Consider the following 20,969-nt stretch of genomic DNA (forward strand, 5'->3'; position numbering starts at 1 on the left):
TGTGTGAATATAAAGTGTGAGGCTTCATACTTGCTGTAGGCTCATTCTAATGACCAATGTAATCTTGCAGGATCAGGAACTTTTTTCTCTTCTAATGGACTCCCAATAAAGGCATCATTTAGATAATGTGAACCACTGGAACTAATAATATCTAAGAATGCATCATTTCATGATTGTGGATTTAAACCCCACCACCACCCCTTGCAAACATGGGGGTATCCAACTGATGGAAGATCTCCATTAGACCCTTACGTGATTCATCAAACCAGCTCATTCATTCATTTGTTATTGCATTCATTGTTTGTGCGTATTTTTTCAAAACTAAGTTCCTAACATGCATGGCAATGCTAAAGAATCATGATTTTGAACTGAAAACCCCAGGTACAATTATGTGCACAGGGCTATTGGTAGTACCATCTTTTAGGCAAATATCAAATATTTAGTCTGCTTTGGAAATGAATTCATCCAAAAATAGGAAACTTCTTAGGCACACTTACATGGCATTAGAGCGACGCCCGCGATTGCCTTTTTTCCCAATGACAGGAGTGCCAAAATGCTCAGGATTGGTCAAGGGAAGCCTGTCAAGTGTCTGCAACCATAACATTAATACAAAACATCAGCTGATAAATTAGACTTAAGCCATAACATTAAAACCACCTGCCTAATTTTGTGTTAGGTCCCCCTCGTGCCACTAAAAGAGCTCGGACCCATCAAGGCATGGACTTCACAAGACCATGTGAAAATATTTTTGCATGTGAAAAAATAAGCACACTCCATGGAAATCGTTGGCTTTTTTTGATATATTTGGACAAGCAAACATTTGATCATCTTTGAAACAGTGCCTATTAATAAAGTTGATATACTTGAACAAAACCACAAGGACAAATAGCTTTTTCAATCATTTATTCAACAGAAATATCAAGAGATGTGATATTCTTCTGTCGAAAAAAGTAAGTACCCTTGGCCTCAGAAACTAGTATTGCCCCCTTTAGAAGAAATAACTTCTTGTAGACATTTTGCATAATTGTCCACCAGTCTCTGACATCGGCTTACTGGAATTTTTGACCACTCTTCCATGCAATATTCTTTCAGTTGAAAGATGTTTGAGGGTTTTCTTGTACATACTGCCCATTTCAAATCCCCTCACAACATTTCAATGGGATTCAAATCTGGGCTCTTGACTAGGCCATTCCATAACGCTCCATTTCTTCTTTTTGAGCCATTCCTTGGTGGATTTGCTAGTGTGTTTGGATCATTATCCTGTTGAAAGGTCCACTTTCGGTTCAACATCAACTTTTGGACAGATGGTCTCACTTTATCTTAAAGCTCTCTTTGATATGATGCAGAGTTCATAGTTGAATCAATGAATGCAAGCTGTCTAGTCCTTGAGACAATGAAGCAACCACAAACCATAACATTTCCACCTGTACTTCACAGTTGGTATGAGGTGCTTCTCCTGAAAAGCTCACTAAAAGAACACATTATTCCAAAAGGCCTAGTCTTTACCTATATGCTCATTGGCAAACTGTAGTCTTGCCCTAATGTTCTTTTTAGACAGCAAAGGCTTTTTCCTGGCATGCCTCCCATGCAGGAAAATTTGTGCAGTCCCTTTCTGATTGTAGAAGCATGCACTTTGACACAAACAGTTGTGAGACTTACTAGCAGAATTTTGGGGCTCTTGGAGACATCTTGTTGTATCAGACTTAGGCTGAATTTGCTGTGAAGGCTAGTCCTGGACAAACTGACATGATGTATTTCAAATAATTTGGAGATCTTTTTAAATCCCTTGACAGACTCATAGACATCCACAACCTTTTTTCTCAAGGCCATAGAGAACTCTTTAGATCTTGGCATGATGACATCACACACCTCAATAACAAAGGAACACCAGACACTATACATGAGAGGGGTATAACAGGGCTCTACGGTAACAATTTCTTTTAAGAGCACTTGTGCTCCTAATTACATAAATTTAGGAGCAGAGTCAAAAATTTAGAAACACAGTTGAAGTTTAGTTGTTTTTTATTATTATTTTTTTTAAGAGATGGTAACGTTAATGTGCCACAATATAACACACAAGTAGGCATGAGAAAACTTGAGCTTGTCAATTATGACAAAATTTAGGAACATAATCTGATCCATGACAAAATAATTTTCCTTCTGATAAGCTAAATTTAAAATTTTCTGTTAATTTTACAGGCTGTATGCAAAAAAACAACAACCGTTAACCTGTTCCACCTTGTAAACAAATACAAAAAACCTCAATGTTCAGTCTTTGAATTCTGCTCCTCTTAAATATATTTAAAGCTACACTATTAGACATTTTCCACTGTCATGGTTCTGGGCTGGAGTCAGTTCTCGAACCAGTCTGCGTATATTGTGTATATATCTGAATAATCTCATATAGGATGTGATTGGGTGAGTTCATTTATCCGCCAGATTCAAAGCGCTTTAGTTTAATGGTGTTCAGTAGGGATGCACCGATCAAGATTTTTTACAACCGATACCGATCCAGATCTTTTTTTTTTAAAAAAGCTTTAATCAGGAGGTCTGTCATAAACAGTTAAATGTAAGCTCCCTGCTCATGGTCACTGTTAACTGAATTAAAATAATAGCAATGAGAAATACTGTTGGTTAATTCATAAATAAACAAGCATAAATAATTTATTTTTAAATATTTTAAACAATAAAGAGTCCTAATTAAAAGTAGACTAACACAAGCATGATCCATATTAGGAAAAAGGCTAATAGCCTTCTAAGGACATAGCTTACTATGTCTCTAAGGACACAGCTTCATTGTAATGCCGGCGTAATAACGTAATCACGTCGTGACGTCATCAACCCTCCGGGTCAAAAAATAGTAATTAAATAAGTAAGGAATCATAGCAGAGTAATGCCGGTACACCGGCCTTACAGGGAAAACGTTTACACTGTAAATCCTCTATATCGGCCTTACGGGGATTTGGCATAGACGACCAAGCCGGTATATCGTCCTTATGGGAATAGATCAAAGACGGGCAAGCCGGTTTTTCGGCCATACAGGGTAAGAGAGTTAAGTGCAACCCACAATAATTAAACATTTAATTTATCATTTTATTTATATTTTATGAAGTTATTATAATATATATTTTTTATATTTAATTATTTATTTATAACTAAGCACATTTCCTATCTTTACATTTAATTATTTTTTTGTTTGCTTGTTTATCAGTTGTTCCTTTTAGATCGGTTCCCGCAGTACAGTGTTGCCACGTCTGCTGATAATATTGAGTTATTTTGGGGGTTTAAATCAAAACATGGTAACTGCAGTTGACTTTTCCAGTGATATCTGGCAACCCTGAGTTTAAATGAAGTGATTGCACTGTGCGTGTAAGCCGGGACGAGTTGGTGAAGAGAGTGAAGGAGAGCGGCAGTGTACTGTATGTGTACAGACTGAACAGTTGCTACTCTTGATTATGATTCGTGAGGAATTATTTAATAAAGAAGTTAGAATTAAAACCCACCTTGTAGCGTTAGCATTATTATTAATTTACTGATGTCTCTACACGAGCAGGTCGCAGGTGCAGGTCATTTTGGGTGATTAATAAAAGATGGCGGTTGTGAGATTGGGAAGCTGAGAGAAGCAGATGATGTACAGTTACTCTCGTAATCATAATGGCTCCTATGCAGTATTTACACACTTGTTCGGTTGACTGAGGTGATGAAAAGCAGGGGGAAAGTAACTGTTGAACGGTGTAGCTGCATTCTGGAGTTTTAGCCCTTTATTCCGATTGTATTATACAACTACGAACAGGTCACTCGCACCGGTGCGAAAAAATATTTTTTCACAGTCGCACAAATAACTTTTCAGTTGCAAATGCGAGTGAAATGGTCGCATTTTAGAGCCCTGTATGAATAAGATAGGTTTCACCTGCACTCCCTAAGCAGATTCTAATCACAGGTACACAATCTTGAACACCATCTTGAGTCTAATTTTATGGATTTGAAGGTGTATTAATGTGTACTTACCTTTTCCATGTGACTGATCTGTTTTTTGCTCATTTAAATTGTGAAAATGACTACAAAATGTCAATGTTATGTGTCATTTGATAGAGCACCTTTATTAATTGGCACTGTTTCAAAGAGGATCAAATATTTGCTTGTTTAATATGTAAAAAATAAAAATGAAAAAACACCCAACAATTTCCATGGGGTGTACATATTTTTTCCCCATTACTATACATAATGTATATTAAACAAATGAGACAAAAAATATTATAATTGGTAATTTATTTATTGAGGAAAATGATCCAATATTACATATCTGTGAGTGGTAAAAGTAAGTGAAACTCTGCTTTCAGTATCTGGTGTCACCCCCTTGTGCAGCAAAAACTTGAAATAAATATTTCATATAACTGTTGATCAGTCCTGCACATCAGCTTGGAGGAATTTTAGCTCATATCCCCCCCTCAAATTTATAATCATTGTACATCGGTATTAACATTAACTGTTAACTAACAACTGTTCAGATGCCTGCAAATCTGTGTTCGTCATTTTATTTTAAAAAAATGTAACAAAAAATAAAACAAAAAAAGAAACTGAAATGTCATAGCAAAGTGATCTGTAAATAAATTTACCTCACTCTCAGCAAAGTGACGTGCTCCTTTAAGGCACAGGGATGAACGCCTCAGGGTTTTCTCATCACCATCATCAAAAACTGCAGAGAATAAGGAACAGGGATAAGGTGAAGGACTTACACCATCTCATACAAACAAGCTTCTGTAAGATCCATACACACATTCAAGACCAGACAGGCAGGGTTAGTACAGATGCTTCATAATGAAATTCCAGGACTTTCAAGCACTATTTTTTGTTTTCAAGGGCTATAAGAGATGTCATTCAAACATATTATATTTTTATTTTATTTTTATTTTTTTTGGAATTTAAAAAGAATAAATAAATAAATAATAATAAAACACAACCAATGGGGTGCCTTTTCAAAATTTACATTTCCATTGCTTCTTCTTCACCATAATGTCAAGGTGAGTGACAGGAGCACGTTTTTAACAACTTTCAATGGAAAGTTGCTAAATGTCGCTAGACGTCTTGCGCTAATTAGAATACTCATTAAGTCATTGTGTCGTGTTTACATTCTGCCTAGTGTCAGCCCTTTACAACTGTTTGCTTCTTTCCTAATCTCTGTGCTCACATATGGTATATAGTAATACAGCCGAATTCCCAATAATGCTGTTCTCATTTACATATTTTTTTGCTTCTGTTGTCAGACAACAGAACGAGTATGAAATAGTGACTGAAACGCAGCCCATTAAGACTACATGTTAACCAGTGGTCACTTCCAAGCCAATTACAAGCTCCTGATTTATAATGATGACACCCTCTGACAAAATCACCATACACACAAGTTAAAGACAACTAATGTGCTGTGATTTCGGCTATATCTAAAATGATCACTCAAAGAGAAAGTTAGAAGTGAATGAATGTGCTACTCCACTCTGCCACTCAGTGAACAGAGTAGCCACAAAGAGGTGTGTCTGTAGTGGGAAAGCAGGACCTCGTGCTCACAGGGCAGTACTGGCCACTCTCTTCAACGGAAAGTAGCTAAGGTTTGTCCAAAATGTCATTAGTTTTATCACTAAGTGCTTTTTTGAGGAAATAAAAGTTGCTAATGGAGTCTGAAACGTGGACAAGAGTGAGTGAATAGCGGGAGGAGAGGGAGTTGCTGCAGTGGGGAGTCATATTTTAAGGATTGTATTCATGGTCTATTGAAAATAGTATAATAATAAATAAAAAGTTATTAAGCGATTTCAGATTTATTGACTTTTTAATTCAATCACTTTTTAAGCACCACTAGATTAAAAAAGGCAATTATCAAGGTTTTTAAATTATTAAATTAAAAAAATAAATAAATAAATTCAAGCGCCTGAAGCAACTTGTACGAACCATGTTTAGGACTCTCTTCTTATGCTATTTCAAATAAACTCACTAAAACCGCTTTCATTGTTACAACATAAAAAACAGTTCCTTTTCACTAATTTCTGAGCCAAGTATAAGTCTTTCTTTAGAACTGCTACAACACAGAAAGCTCTAGTTGAATTTAGACAGGTACATCTCAGTACATACAAAGCCAAATCACTATGTAATCCCCACCCCCACCCACCCACCCACTTACCGACTGTGTACAGACTAGCATCTGTGAGCTTTGTGATGGTAGCTTCCTGGTAGATTCCATCTTGGTTTTTGACTTCAACCACAGCACCCACCTAAAAGCCAAACACATCTGCAGAGCTTTAATTTTTCTGTACTATTTACATGGAAATTGGGTTTTCTGTGCGATGTGTTTAATGAAAAAGTCCTCCCTGAATAATATGAATATACACATTTATTTTAATTCAGAGTCACCCATTTTAGCTTAAATTGTCAAATTTTCATTGACAAGGTGGTCTATTTTTACTTGAAGGTTAATGGATGCCTGCTAATAGTGGTGAATGGGTATTCATCTCTAAAGAGAGTGATGCAGCAGTACATTAATCCTTTAATCTGTTCAGCTCTCTCACCTCCTGATCTATACACTCTGCTCAAACAAAAAAGGCTCCAAAGGCCTAACATTTCATGCTATAACCATACAGCCATCAAAGACACTGTGAGTGTAATCTGAAAGATCAGTAACCAGAATAGCTGAGCCTCTGTACAGTGTCATATAGCTGTATTGCATTGTGGAACTTTGAGTCCAAAGTTTGTTGTCTCCACCATTTCTACGTTGTATTTCTTTTTAATTTGACATCAAACATTATAGGAAAATAATGAATGAGAAAAGAGGCTCTTGTGCTTTTCCTAGCAAAAGCCTCACCCATTATCACTTAAATTTGAAATTGTTGGAAATTTTATCCATAAGCCTATTAACCACCACTAGAGTGGTGCTTGAAAGTTTGTGCATTTTCTATTTTTCTGCATAAATATTACCTAAAACATAATCCGATTTTCACACATCCTTAAAGTAGATACAGTGAACCCAATTAAACAAATGACACAAAAACTATTATACTTTTTGGAGGAAAATTATCCAATATTACATATCTGTGAGTGTGGACTTTTAGCCTATTCCTCAGCTTCAACTCTGGGTCGCTGGTGGGTTTCCTCAAATGAACTGCTTGCCTCAGGTCCTTCCAGAACATTTCTATTGGATTCAAAGTCAGGACTTTGTCTTGGCCATTCCAAAACATTAACTTTTTAATTTTATTTTATTTTTAAACATTTTTGGTAGAATGACTTGTGTGCTTAGGGTCATTTTCTTGCTGCATGACCCACTTTCTCTTGAGATCAGCTCACAGACACATGTCCTGACATTTTCCTTTAGAATTTGCTGGTATAATTCAAAATTCATTGTTCCGTCAATGATAGCAAGTTGTCATGGCCACCATGCAGCGAAACAGACCCAAACCATGATACTACCACCACCATGTTTCACAGATGGGATAAGGTTCTTATGCTGGAATGCAGTGTTTCCCTTTCTCCAAATATAACGCTTCTCATTTAAATTTTTAAAAAAAAATCTGCTTTGGTATGATCCTTCCACAAAATATTTTTCCAATCACCTTCTTGCTTGTCCATATTATCTAATGTTCTTTTTGGAGAGCAGTGGCTTTCTCCTTGCAACCCTGCCATGCACTCCATTGTTGTTCAGTGTTCTCCTGCTGGTGGACTCATGAACATTAACATTAGTCAATATGAGAGAGGCCTTTAGTTGCTTAGAGGTTCCTTTGTGACCTCGCAGACTATTACATGTCTTGCTCTCGGAGTGATCTTTGTTGGTTGACCACTCCCTGGGGAGGGTAACAATGGTCTTGAATTTCCTCCATTTGTACAAAATCTGTCTGACTGTGGATTGGTGGAGTCCAAACTCTTTAGAGTTGTTTTTTAAAAAAATCCTGCCTGATGAGCATCAACAACTCTTTTTCTGAGGTCCTCAGAAATCTCCTTTGTTTGTGTCATGATGCACTCCCACAAACATGTGTTGTGAAGATCAGACTTTGATAGCTCTCTGTTCTTTAAATAAAACTGTATGCTGACTCACATCTGATTGTCATCCTATAGACTGAAAACACCTAACTCACCATCAAATTATCTGCTAATCCTAGAGTTTTACATACTGTTGTCAAAGATAGGTAATACTGGATCATTTTCCTCAATAAATAAATGACCAAGCATACATTGGATAGAAAAAGTCTACACACCCCTCTTAAAATGGCAAGCTTTTATGATGGCAAAATTTTAACTAAGATAAATCATGTCGGAACTTTTTCCATCCGAAATATGAAATTACAGTGTATAAAATTAAGAAACAATGAGAAACAACAAAAACAACCAGAAATATTTTATGGAAAAATAGGAAAAAGAACCTGGTTGCATATGTGTGCACACTTTTATAATTAGGGATGTGGCTGTGTTCAGAACAAGGTTATTATCGTTAACAACTAACCCAAAAACTAAAATGATCAGTGAAAAAACATTATTGTCAACTGAAATAAAAATAAAAATTTGAGAGATGGTGGGAGATAACCCCCAAATAATCAGAACTAGCTATTAAACCCCCCAATATTTATACCATGATCAACTGAATAATTAATAATTTATTTTGTAACACTATTGGTGTTCCAAATCAATTTTTAGTTTGTAATAATAAATCACATAAACTAAGCTTACAAACTGCAGTTTTGTCGTCATTCCACACAAGAGACATCTTTACAGACAATACGAAATCAATGTTTTCCCGCCCGCTTTTTGATTGACAGGATGTAATCGGCCCTGATCATCGGATGTTTTTAAACTATCCGCCGATGGCTGATAGCATGAGCTACTGCCTTTTAGAAATATTTAGAGATGGACCAATGTATCGGCCAATACCGATTATTGGCCGATACATCGGTGCATCTCTAAATACTTCCCATTATCTACAACAAGGGTGCTAACACTGGACTATAGTTCACTGTGCACTACAGTGGCACGTTACAATATCACAGTAAATTATGTAAGTTTTAGTCAGTTACAGTGTGCATTCATTTGGACTGTTATTATGCTATGTGGAAACTGTTTTAATGAAACAATCATTTGATCATAAATGCTTGTAGATGGATGGATGGATGGATGGATGGATGAATGAGTAGATAGATAAGCAGATGGAAATTATATAATGATACTGCAATTCTAACAAAGCTGATCCCCCAATATATTTATTTATTTTAAAAAATAAATATCTGGAAGCATACCTATTCACACTTCAATTCAATGCCCCCAACATTCAAACCAAATCTACACTCATGAGACAGAACTCAGTTTGGGATTTTTTTCAGTATGATTACCACAATATTAAAAAATACTAAAGCTAAACACAAACTAAAAGTAATGATTTTTCAAAGATAAAAACTAAATCAAAACTACTTATGCACCATTAAAACTAGATGAAACGAAAATACAAAACAAAAAACCCAAAAAAAAATTAGCGATATGTTTTAAAACTATAATAACCGTGGTTCAGAATGAACCAATCACATTCAATCTCATGTTCAAAAGTAATTATCATACAGCTGTCATCAGTTAAATTATTCTTAATAATAATTAACACCAAATAAAGATTAGCCGTATCTGTAGGATTTTCTTCACATCTTCTTGGTTTCATCTAACTGCTAAAACTACGACTTCCAAAGCATGCATGGTATCTCACTGTCGAAAGGAATCGATCAGGAAAGGGCTATCAAAGAATTTCCAACGTACCATTTAAACCTACCATGGAACACTGTGAAACCCATCATCAATAAGTGAAGAAAGTGGAGCACCACAGTGACATTACCAAGAACAGGACATCCCTTCAAAATTTACAAAAGGAAAAGAAAAAATCTTACCAAGGAGGCTGCCAAGAGACCTATAGCAACATTGAAGGATCTGCAGGAATATCTGACAAGTACTGATTACTCTGTGCATGTGAAACAACACTAAGATGGCATTCCAGGGCCCGGTTTTTAACAGAGCCCCTCTCTAACTACCAGGGTGGAGGAAAGTTTGCCACATTGTGACTGGATCTTAAGCCCAAAGTATACTTCACTTTTTACGTGTATGCTAGGAACAGCATACAGTATGCGTAATGCAAATTTCGTCATCAGCCGAGTATGCGCATACTGTACGCGCGCCGCCAGATTTTTCTAACCACAAGGTGGCAGCAGTGACCAAGGGCTGTTGATTCTCAAGGTAGTCAAAGAAAAAAAAAACAGAATAAATGGAAGAGACGGAGGTTAGAAAGTACCCACATTTGTATAAATCTAGCCTTAACGAGTATAAGTATTTGTATATGAGTGCTAATCATGGCGAGAGATTGCCCAAGCATTGTTTTTCGTGTTGTTGTGATTCTTCTTTGGTGTCGTCCTTTCACACCAGAAGACCTGCTTTACTGCTTTGTACTGACTCTTGTAGGCCAGGAGGATGACGCTATAGTGAGCATGTTTAGAAAAATGGCCATAAATTTTGACCCGTTTGTCACAGTGTCTCAAGTGTCAAGGAGATGGCTCCTGAGATTTGTAGTGTTTGTCCATTTAACACTTATTTTTTTCCCCCCACAAAGCCGACATATGGCTTCATCCAAATTTATTGACTCTCGTTAGGCACAATTCCAAAATGTTCCCAGATCGCAGATGTAACATTTGGTTTCCCAACAAGATCTAACACAGTGGTCAGAATAATGTCAAGACAGGGCTGAGGTAAAACTGTTAAAGGATTTTTGATATCTTAAATAGTGTCGCCATGGTAATCAAAATTAATACTCATTTCTGGTGTTTTTGAGGCCTTCAGCATGCTTAAAATTTCATGAAAGTGAACAGACCCACCAGCGTTGTCGGAAATTAGGCGTGGAGGAGGGGCTCTGTAGCGACCCCTTTTGACTAAAGTGGTGGGGCCAGTTTTACTTACAGTAACCAAACTCGATACATTTATTGCTGTCATCAAGCCTGACAACTTTCAAAATGACCGTCAATAGCTATGCTTGTAGCTTACTGCAGGCTCTGCATTTTTAAATACTCCTCCTTGGGGATTCATGTGATTATCATAAAACGTGAACAAAATTATGCCAAGCCATTTAAGATGCTAAATTGCAAAGGGATTTTCGATATCTTGAACACAGTTTCACTATGGCAAGACAATAAATTTATGGTGATAAACAGGAAACAGGAAGTGTCTCATATGTTCTGCATGCATTGAGTGATTTAGATTAAACATAGGCTGTATGTTTGGTCACGGGGCTGAGCACAGGGATGTGACTATTCTGAGTCATGGTCATACCACCACCAACTGGCAGCAAGAAGTCTGTCAATTAAAACAGGCTTTCAAATATTCCTCTTATATTTACCCAAATTACTTCCAACTTGGTCAGATTATTGTTGAGACACGGCTGATGTAAAATTGATATTAAAAGTGATATCTTAAATAGTTTTGCCGTGATAACGCATCAAACTAATATACTTTTCTTTGTATATTTGGGTGTTTTACTCTACAGCACTCGCTTCACTATGCATTGTTTTCATACACCCACCAGGTGGCGATGGTACCGTAGTGCTTGGGCCAGTCACTGCTTAAAATTTTTTGTCTCATTTAATTGGGTTCTCTTTGTCTACTTTTAGGACTTAAAAATCTGATGATGATTTAGGTCATATTTATGCAGATGTATAGAAAACTTTGTACTGTGTAAACACCATTGTAGTGGTCAACCAACATATTGGCAAAGCCAACATATGGTATTTTTTATTAAATGGCCGATATCTGGCATTTTTTATTTTCAGTATCGGCCGATAAATCATCCTATTCGGCCGATATGTGACAAGCCAGACTTTTGACACCATATAGCGCATTCTTGCTTATTCTGGCTAAAACATGCACACTCCAACTTGATGCGAACATCTGACAGACAGTAAGATGACCAATCATTGTTCGCTTTTTAGCGTGACATTACATAATGTTACACAAAACACACTGTGCAACTAGGCCTGTCATGATAATTACTTCATTGACATCATATGATATATGAGCATGGTCATTTTTGCTGACCTCGATTATGCCCATAAGATTATACATTATACATAAGAATGAATGTCACTATGTTCATATGTCATCTTCGGCAAGTAGAGATGGATGCAAATGCACTTTAAGTTACCAAAGACAATGTATGTGTCTGAGGAAGAACCAGTCACAGGATGTGTGATTGATTGTGAGGTAAAATGTGTTCAGTTTTGTGTGAATTTGTTTATTGTGTATCTGTGTCCCCCATAGGAGTTCACAATGAGCTTATTTGTTACCGCTGGGCTGCGGATCTGACTTCTCACGGTACTGTCTGAATAAGACTTTGTTGCACGTAGGCCTGTCATGATAACTACTTTTGTTGGCCGATATATTGTCCCAGAAATAATCGCAATAAAGGATATTGTCATTTTAAGACCATTTTATGGCACTGATAATGATAATATAATAACATAGTTTTTGTCTTCTGACAAAAAAAAACCTTTAAATTTAGTCAATATCCCATGTCATATTTATTTAGTCAATTTTACTCTGACTAAAATGGCATCGAATATTAGATAACAGCATTTTAGTTGACGAGAAAATGCAAAAATTTACATTTACATTTATTCATTTAGCAGACGCTTTTATTCAAAGCAACTTCCAAAAGAGGAAATAAAATATGAGAAATACATCATATGTGTCACGATCTCTCCGGCAGATGGCGGTGCGGCACCGACGTGCACGGACAGTTGGAGAGCACGCGTGCACGTGCTTGAAGTGCGCATGGACGATAGGACTTTGTTTACAACGGACATGTGCACTTGTTTTGGTTTCTGTTCTGTCCCCTCCCTGTTCAGTTATTGGCGGAGGTGCGAGGGTGTGTTTTCAAGTGTTACCAACTGCCAGCAGTTAAGGTAATTGTGACTGGTTATTTCAACCCCTCGCGTTGCTGCGCACGTGGTACGGTATTAGTGACTGATAGGTGTAATGGTGCCACGCGATAAAGTTTCTATGTCCTGTCTAGTTTCTTGTTCCTTGTTTCATGCCATAGTTAAACGATAGTTTCAAGTCATAGTTAAACGAGAGTTTCATGCCATAGTTAAACGATAGTTTCATGTCATAGATAAATGAGAGTTTCATGCCATAGTTAAACGATAGTTTCATGCCATAGTTAAATGAGAGTTTCATGCCATAGTTAAACGAGAGTTTCATGTCATAGTTAAACAATAGTTGCATGTCTTAGTTAAACGAGTATAGAGGTGTCATGTTTGTTTTCATGCATCACGCCTCGGTTCTAGTTAATGTATATCTGAGTAAATGTGCTAAAAGGTAGCGTTCCCATGATTAGTTCTGGTTTCTTGTTCTATGCCATAGTCTTTGTTAAATGATTTACAGATCTTGTTTCTTGTTTCATGCCATAGCTAAGCGTTAGATGAGAATAGGTGTAAAACGGGTTGATGGATCATTGTGCTACGCTGTATAGTTTCATAGTCTTGTTCTAAGTTTTGTGTTTCATGCCTCAAATCTTGTTTCTGTTTTGTCCCCGTTTTCCCGTTTCCTGTACTAGTCACTTTAGTGTGTAAATAAAGACTTTACTCCTGCGCTTACTTCCTGTTTGAGCGTTGTTTCTTAAAAATATGAGAAATAAAATGAGAAAATTAAACCAAATATTCACACATTTGTATTTATATATTAATATAATATTATAACATAATAATATTATAATGTAATATAGTACTATTCTACTACAATATTGTGAATTCTTTATGCTTTAGTTATTCATTGTCCGTGTTTTAGTGCATTGGTACGGAAAGAAACGTGACTTGCCATTCTACCTAGCGCCTTACTTAAGTTCAAGTTCACTTGTGTATTCGCATCATTTTGTGCATAAGCAATTTGAAATATATGTTTATGATGTTTATGTTGTGTATATGTCTAATTAATCACACATGAGTATAGGATGCATTTGGATTAGTTAATTAACCCACTAGTAAAGCGCTTCAGCTTACTGGTGTTCATTTAGTGTACACATTAATTATAACTGGATTATTTGAAACACTAGAACTACTATTTCTAGATTTTCTTCAAAAAACACTGTTAGTGCATTGTTAAAGCACACCTATTATGGTTTTCAAACGTGTCTAATTTTGTTTTAAAGGTCGCATACAATAGATTTACATGTATCCAAGGTCAAAAACACTTTAATGTTCTCATAATTTAAACTGCAGCATTGTCTTTTTTCCCCAGTCTCAAAAATGACTCGTTAAATGATCCGTTCCAAAGGATTCATTCTAAACTCCTCCTTTCAGAGAGCATATTCTGCTCTGACTGGTCAGATGTCCCAGTCTGTTGTGATTGGTCTACCGCTGTCAGTAAGCAGCCAATGAAGACGAGATGTGGGTTTTTTGTTACAAACCTACATAGGTTTGTGCAGGAAGTAAGTCTGGAATTACTAGCAACTCGTTTAAGGTGTTCAGAAGTGGTTCCTTCATTTGGGAGTCAATAACTGTTTGTCGTGCGCTTTGATTTTTGAAACTTTGCAGACTTTTTTACATTCACAAACAGCTCTATAACACACTACATGAAAGGTAATATCTGAAACATAATAGGTACACTTTAATATCTTGGGTAATTTTTTAAATTAAAATTGGTGCTAGTACTTGCTATGCACCTTAAATCCGTAAAATAAAATTTAAAAAAAAATTGCATTCAAATGTGCATTTTTATCTTAAATTCTATGAATATCCAAAGTTCAGATTTTAATTTAACAGCCCTAGAGTAGATGAGAGGACAGAAATCGCTAAAATATTGATGTGTCAGGAATCTCCCCCTCATGCCTGGTTCTGCATGCAGAAGCTCTCAACATGCAGCTTGTGTTGATCTAGTTCCGTTTTCTCGTTTGTATATTTTGGATTATCATTGCTTTTGCTATTAACTGATCGCCTGACCTTTGTCTATGCTCTGTTTACTGATTTTGATTCACGATTTGGATTTGTCTGCCTAAGTGAATATTTTTAAAGTTCTCCAGAAATAGTGGTTAAGATGTTGGACTACTGATCAGAAGGTTGTGATTTCAAACCAGCACTACCAAGCTTCCACTGCTGGGTCCTTGAGCAAGGCCCTTAAACATACATTGCTCAGTTGTATAAATGAATTAACTAAGTCGCTCTGGATAAGGGCGTCTGCCGAATGCCATAAATGTACATTTGTGTTATAACTGGCCTCATATCGGCCTCAATGCTTTCTAGATATCAGCATCAGCCATTACAAAACCCAGATCGGTCGACCACTAATTGTAACAAAGCTAATAATTTCCCCCTAAGATGTCAGTGCGGCACACAGCTGCTAAGAATCATGAAAATACAGCATCAACCAAGAAATTAGCAGTGCCAAATAGCACAGCACACCTTCAGAAGTCTTACGGAGTCCATGCACGTACACATGGCTATAATTACAAAAGTATGGGGACATCTGAACAATCACACCCATATGTGTTGTTGAATATCCTACTACAATTTTAGTCCACTATTCTGGTAAGTCTTTCCACTAGATCTTAAAATTTAGATCTTGGTTATGGTGATGTGTGCCCATTCAGCCACAAGAGCATTAGTGAGGTTGTTCTTCTGTCAACATTCCAATTCATCCCATAAGTGTTCAATGGGGACTCAGTGTGTATGCCACTCAAGTTCCTCCACATCACCCTTGGCAAACCATGTCTGTATGGACATTTTTGCACAGGGGCAGGGTCATGCTGGTATACGTTTGGGTTAGGCCCAAGTTCCAGTAAAGCAGAATTCTTGATGCTACAGCATACCAAGACATTCTAGACAACTGTGCTTCCAACTTTGTTGCAACAATGTGGGACGGTCCACATATGGATTTCATGGTCAGTTATCCAACCTACTTATGGCCATGTAACCCCTGGCAAAAATTATCGAATCAACACACTTAGAGGATGCTCACCCGGGTTTTTTATACGTTGTAGCAAATAAACAAATCAAAGATATGACACAAAACAAGTTTTATTTAATAGCTGAACATTCTGGCTTTGTGAAACATACCTCAAACAAGTTAAATGAAATTAGTTTAATTAATGGCACATTTTTTCCAGACCAAGTAGAGGAAAAAATATGAAATCACTAAATGGTAAGGAAACAATTATGGAATCTCTTTGTAATTTGCATCTCTAAAACAAATACCAGCATAAGTCTAAAAATGCAAATTAGTCTGCAGTTAAAAGACAGAGTTTACAGACCTTAAAAGAGTGCTTACAGACCTTAACCTTGAACTTTTTGAAAGGAAAAATGGCCCCAATAAGAGAGTTGTCAATTGAAACAATGAAAAAGATTACTAAACTCCTTCAAGAAGGAAATCCAACACAGAGTGAGGCAAAAGATGTTGGTTGTTCCCAGTCAGTTGCGTCTAAAATTTGGTGCCAGTATAAACAAATTGAGAAGGTTATAAAATGTAAACATACAGGTCTATCAAGGAAGACGGCAAACGGCAGGATAAAAAACGCAAAGCAGTATGCCTTGAAAATAGAAAATGCACAACAAAACAAATGAAAAACAAATGGGTGGAAACAGGAGTCAATGTTTGTAACAGAACTGTAAGAAATCAGCTGAATGAAATGGGAATTACGTATAGAAAATCCAAACGAAAACCAGCACTAACACCTAAACAGAAGAAAATAAGGTTACAGTGGGCTAAAGAGAAGCAATCATGGAATGTAGATGATTGGATGAAAGTGATATTCAGTGGTGAATCACAAATCTGCATTGGCCAAGGAGATAATGCTGGAAATTTTGTCTGGTGTCATTCTAATGAAACATATATAGATGAATGCCTGAAGAAAACAATAAAATTTAACCACTCATTTATGATATGAGGTTGCATGTTAGATAAAGGACCAGGGAGACCTCAACAATTAATGCACAGGTGTACACTGACATTTTTGGAAATTTCTCATTCCATCGATAGAAAATAGGGTTGATGATGATGAATTCATTTTTCAGGAAGATAATGCATCTTGCCACAGAGCAAAAAGTGTTAAGCTTTTCTTCAGGAAAGACATATCATCTCAGTGACATGTCCAACAAACAGTCCAGATCTCAATCCGACTGAAAATTTATGGTGGAAATTAAAAAATTGGTCCATGACAAGACTCCATCCTGCATAGCTGATCTGTCAACCTCTATTTGAGAAAGTTGGAACCAGCTTGGTGGAGAATATTGCTTTTCATTAGTAAAGTCCATACCTCAAAGAATTCAGGCTGTCATAAAGGCCCGAGAAGGAGCAACAAAGTACTAATAGTTATTTTTTTATTGCTGATTCCATGATTTTTTCCTCAACACTGAGTGATTCCATAATTTTTTTCCTCTACTTTATCTGGAAGAAAATATCCCATTAATAAAAACTATTTAATTTAATTTGTTTGAGGCATGTTTCATGAAGACAGAATTTTCAGCTATTAAACAAAAAAAATTTTTTATGTCATATCTGTGATTTGTTAATTTGCTCCAAAGTAAAAAATCCGGATGAGCACCCTTTAAGTGCGGTGATTCCATTATTTTTGCCAGGGGTTGTATAGTGGATGGATGGATGGATGGATACATAGACCCAAAAATATTTGGACAGTGACAAAGTTATTGTTATTTTAGATGTCCATACCATAGTATACTAATGTTGAAATTAAATAATGAATACAAGTTCAAAGTGCTTTCTCTATTAACTTACTGATGGGCAGACCCCAAGTGGTGAGAATCAGTAACTTGATCTCCTCCACCCTGACTGGACACAGGTGCCAGATAGGGATGTTGTACCCTATGTACCATAGTACCCTCTTGTATTTCTTGTTCACGTATGACTGCTCTGCCAAACACAGCTCTAATATCATTTTCAAGTTTGCTGTTGACACAATCATCCTGGGCCTCATCACAAACAGAGAAGAGACAGCCTACATAGAGATCAGAGGTGTGTCACAATGGTGGCATGACAACAACCTCTCGGAATTTAGGATCAGCAGAGCTTCTGTGGAAAGAACTTCCACCTCACTTATGACCCCACATAGCCCATTCTCAGAGAGATGATATGGTCTGCTCACAAGAGAATATTTCCTGCATAAGCTGAAGAACTTTAGACTGAACTGTAAAATCCTCACCAGTTTCTGCCACTGTACCACAGAGAGCTTGACTGGGTGCATAACTATATGGTATGGCAGCTGCTCCACCCATAACCTCTAAGCTCTCCAGATAGTGGTGAGAACAGCAGAACCCATCATTAGCAGCACATTCCAAGCCCTACAGGATATCTACCAGTCACAGTACCTGAGTAAAGCTCACAAAATCACCTCCGTCACCCATCACACAATATTTTCCAGATTGCCATCCAGAAAATGCTTTTGGAGAGAAGTATAATTGTTCAAGAACTACAGTTTTTAAAAGGCAGTAAAATAAAATAAATAAAACATACCTCTGCCTGCCAATTAAAATTTTCAGCATCAAAGAGCAAATATCGTGCCTCGTGAATGGGACTGGTGTTGCATGCATGCTGGCTTCTTCCCCATCATAAATTTTGTAATTGCAAGCTGTAGAGATGGACTTTATTTCTGCATTAGCAGAGAGGGGTGTCCCCTTCTCAAGTGTCGGACACTAATGTGGACGTTGTCGATCATTGACAGACACAGAGGTATTTCAGCTTGAGTCCCTGATCAAAGTAAAAAACATAATCTGTTCATCCATGATGCTATGGGATTGCGCCAAGTTTTTCCTGCCTCCAGGACAATAAAAATGTTATTTCAAGTACACAGAAAAATTAAGTCATGATCAGGAGAAAACCACTTTTATGTCTTGTGATATGTTGAGATCACAAGAAAAGAAAAGAAAATAAAGAAAATAATAAGGCATGGCCACTTAGGGTTTCTATAGGACTGAGAGAAAGGCAGACAAAGGAAAATCAGCCTGTTTATCACAGAGGCCTGTTATTGAACTCTTTTTTTGTTTCCTGTCCACCAGCCTGGAATCAGTGCTTGGTCATGTCAGCCCAGGACATTTCAACTCCATTTTGGATTGTGGATATTTGCAATAAAGCTCCTGCACATGGATCCTAACCTTGCCCCAGAGTCTTCCTCATTATAATTACATTAGTTAGTGTGCTTTTTTCCCTGTTTGCTTTGTGAATTCCTGCATGTAATATATCACAGCTCTGCACTAGGTTTCCCAGGTCTAACGGTCTTCAAATAATGTTCCTAGCGTTCTGTTAGTAGTCTTGAATCCTAGCTCCCCATGTCATGTTTGTAGTGTTTCTAAAGACCATTCACTAATAATAAATAAATAGATGTATTATTATTACTACTACTACTACTACATATCATTACTGCACTAAAAATATGGTATCTTTCAGACTTTCTAACATAATTTCTTACCTTTAGATTTCCTCTAATGTGCTCATCATGCACTTCAGCAGTGGACAAGTCTGGTTTGAAGGTCACCTGTAAAAAAATAAAAATAAAAAAAGGCATGTTGTTTTATATCTAAATTTAGAACAGCAATATTACTAAATTAGTTTTTTATTGTATGATAAAAACATTTTAAAATTTTAATAGTGTTGGTAAGGACACAGCTTGTCCATACTCTGACTACAACAAATGCGTAACATGCTATAAGGCAAACATTTTTCCATTATATGTTACGATACAAGACTTGGACAGGAAATAAGCGCAGGAGTAAAGTCTTTATTTATACACTAAAGTCAAGATACTATGAGGCAGGAAACAAGGTCTAAACATAAAACTAGAGCTGAAACAAGAAACATGAACTTAAACAGGGTGTGGAAACACTACCACATTTAACTAACTTAAACATCTATCAATTACCTTGAAATGAGGCAGGAAACACAAAACTTAGAACAAGACTATGACAAGAAACTCTCGTTTAACTACAGCCTGAAACCATCGTTTAACAAAGACATGACACTCACGTTTAACTATGTCATGAAACTCTCGTTTTACAATGACATGAAACTTGCGTTTAACTATGACATGAAACTCGCATTTAACTATGACATGAAACTCGCATTTAACTATGACATGAAACTCGCATTTAACTATGACATGAAACTCTCGTTTAAGAATAACATGCAACTCTCGAATAACTATGACATGAAACTCTCATTTACCTATAACATGAAACTCGCATTTAACTATGACATGAAACTCGCACTTAACTATGACATGAAACTCGCATTTAACTATGGCATGAAACTAGGAACAAGAAACTAGACAAGACATGGAAAGTTTACCGCGTGGCGTCATTACACCTTTCAGTCTCTATTAGTCTCTAATACCGAGCAACGTGCGCAGCAACGCGAGGGGTTTAAATAACCAGTCACAATTAACTTAATTGCTGACAGTTGGTAACACTTCAAAACACACCCTCGCACCTCTGCCAATAACAGGGCAGGGACAGAATAGAAACCAAAACAAGTGCACATGTCCATTGTAAACAAAGTCTTATCATCCATGCACACTTCAAGCACGTGGACGCGCTCTCCAGCTGACCGTGCACGTGAGCGCCGCAGAGCCATCTGCCGGCGAGATCGTGACATTATAAGGCTGAAATTTCCATTCCCACAATTCCATTAACCCTTATAAAAGTGAAGGATTGGGAAAGATAAGAAATATGTAAATAGAAAGGAAAAGGAATGGACACTGCATGGGAATATGTGGGTAAAGGAGAGAAAGAGAAAAAAAAGACAGAGTGAGGCAATTGACAAATTATTTATTAATGTTAGTGAGATAAAGGTTTTAAAGCATCTGAATCAAAGATCTAAGATCTAAGCAGATCTAACATCAGTGCTCGAAAGAGCGGAAAAACTACATGGGTTACGTAACAGCAGGTAAGTTAACCTAAGGAAACCTTTATATGTATGGATGT

General features: G+C 36.8%; 1 protein-coding gene across 7 annotated transcripts in view; it reads right to left on the bottom strand.

The window, feature by feature from the left end:
• The window catches only part of arid4b (AT-rich interaction domain 4B), a 171,713-nt gene that overhangs the window by 127,649 nt on the left and 23,095 nt on the right, over positions 1 to 20,969 (bottom strand). For all 7 annotated transcript variants that reach the window (XM_053679560.1, XM_053679559.1, XM_053679558.1 and 4 more), the window contains exons 4-7: positions 19,460 to 19,525; positions 6,170 to 6,260; positions 4,617 to 4,696; positions 498 to 589 (exon numbers count right to left, since the gene is read on the bottom strand). In XM_053679560.1, the coding sequence (XP_053535535.1) occupies positions 498 to 589; positions 4,617 to 4,696; positions 6,170 to 6,260; positions 19,460 to 19,525 (329 nt within the window). The remainder of the gene's footprint in view (positions 1 to 497; positions 590 to 4,616; positions 4,697 to 6,169; positions 6,261 to 19,459; positions 19,526 to 20,969) is intronic.

Source organism: Ictalurus punctatus, chromosome 3, assembly GCF_001660625.3.
Source record: "Ictalurus punctatus breed USDA103 chromosome 3, Coco_2.0, whole genome shotgun sequence".
Lineage (NCBI taxonomy): Eukaryota > Metazoa > Chordata > Actinopteri > Siluriformes > Ictaluridae > Ictalurus > Ictalurus punctatus.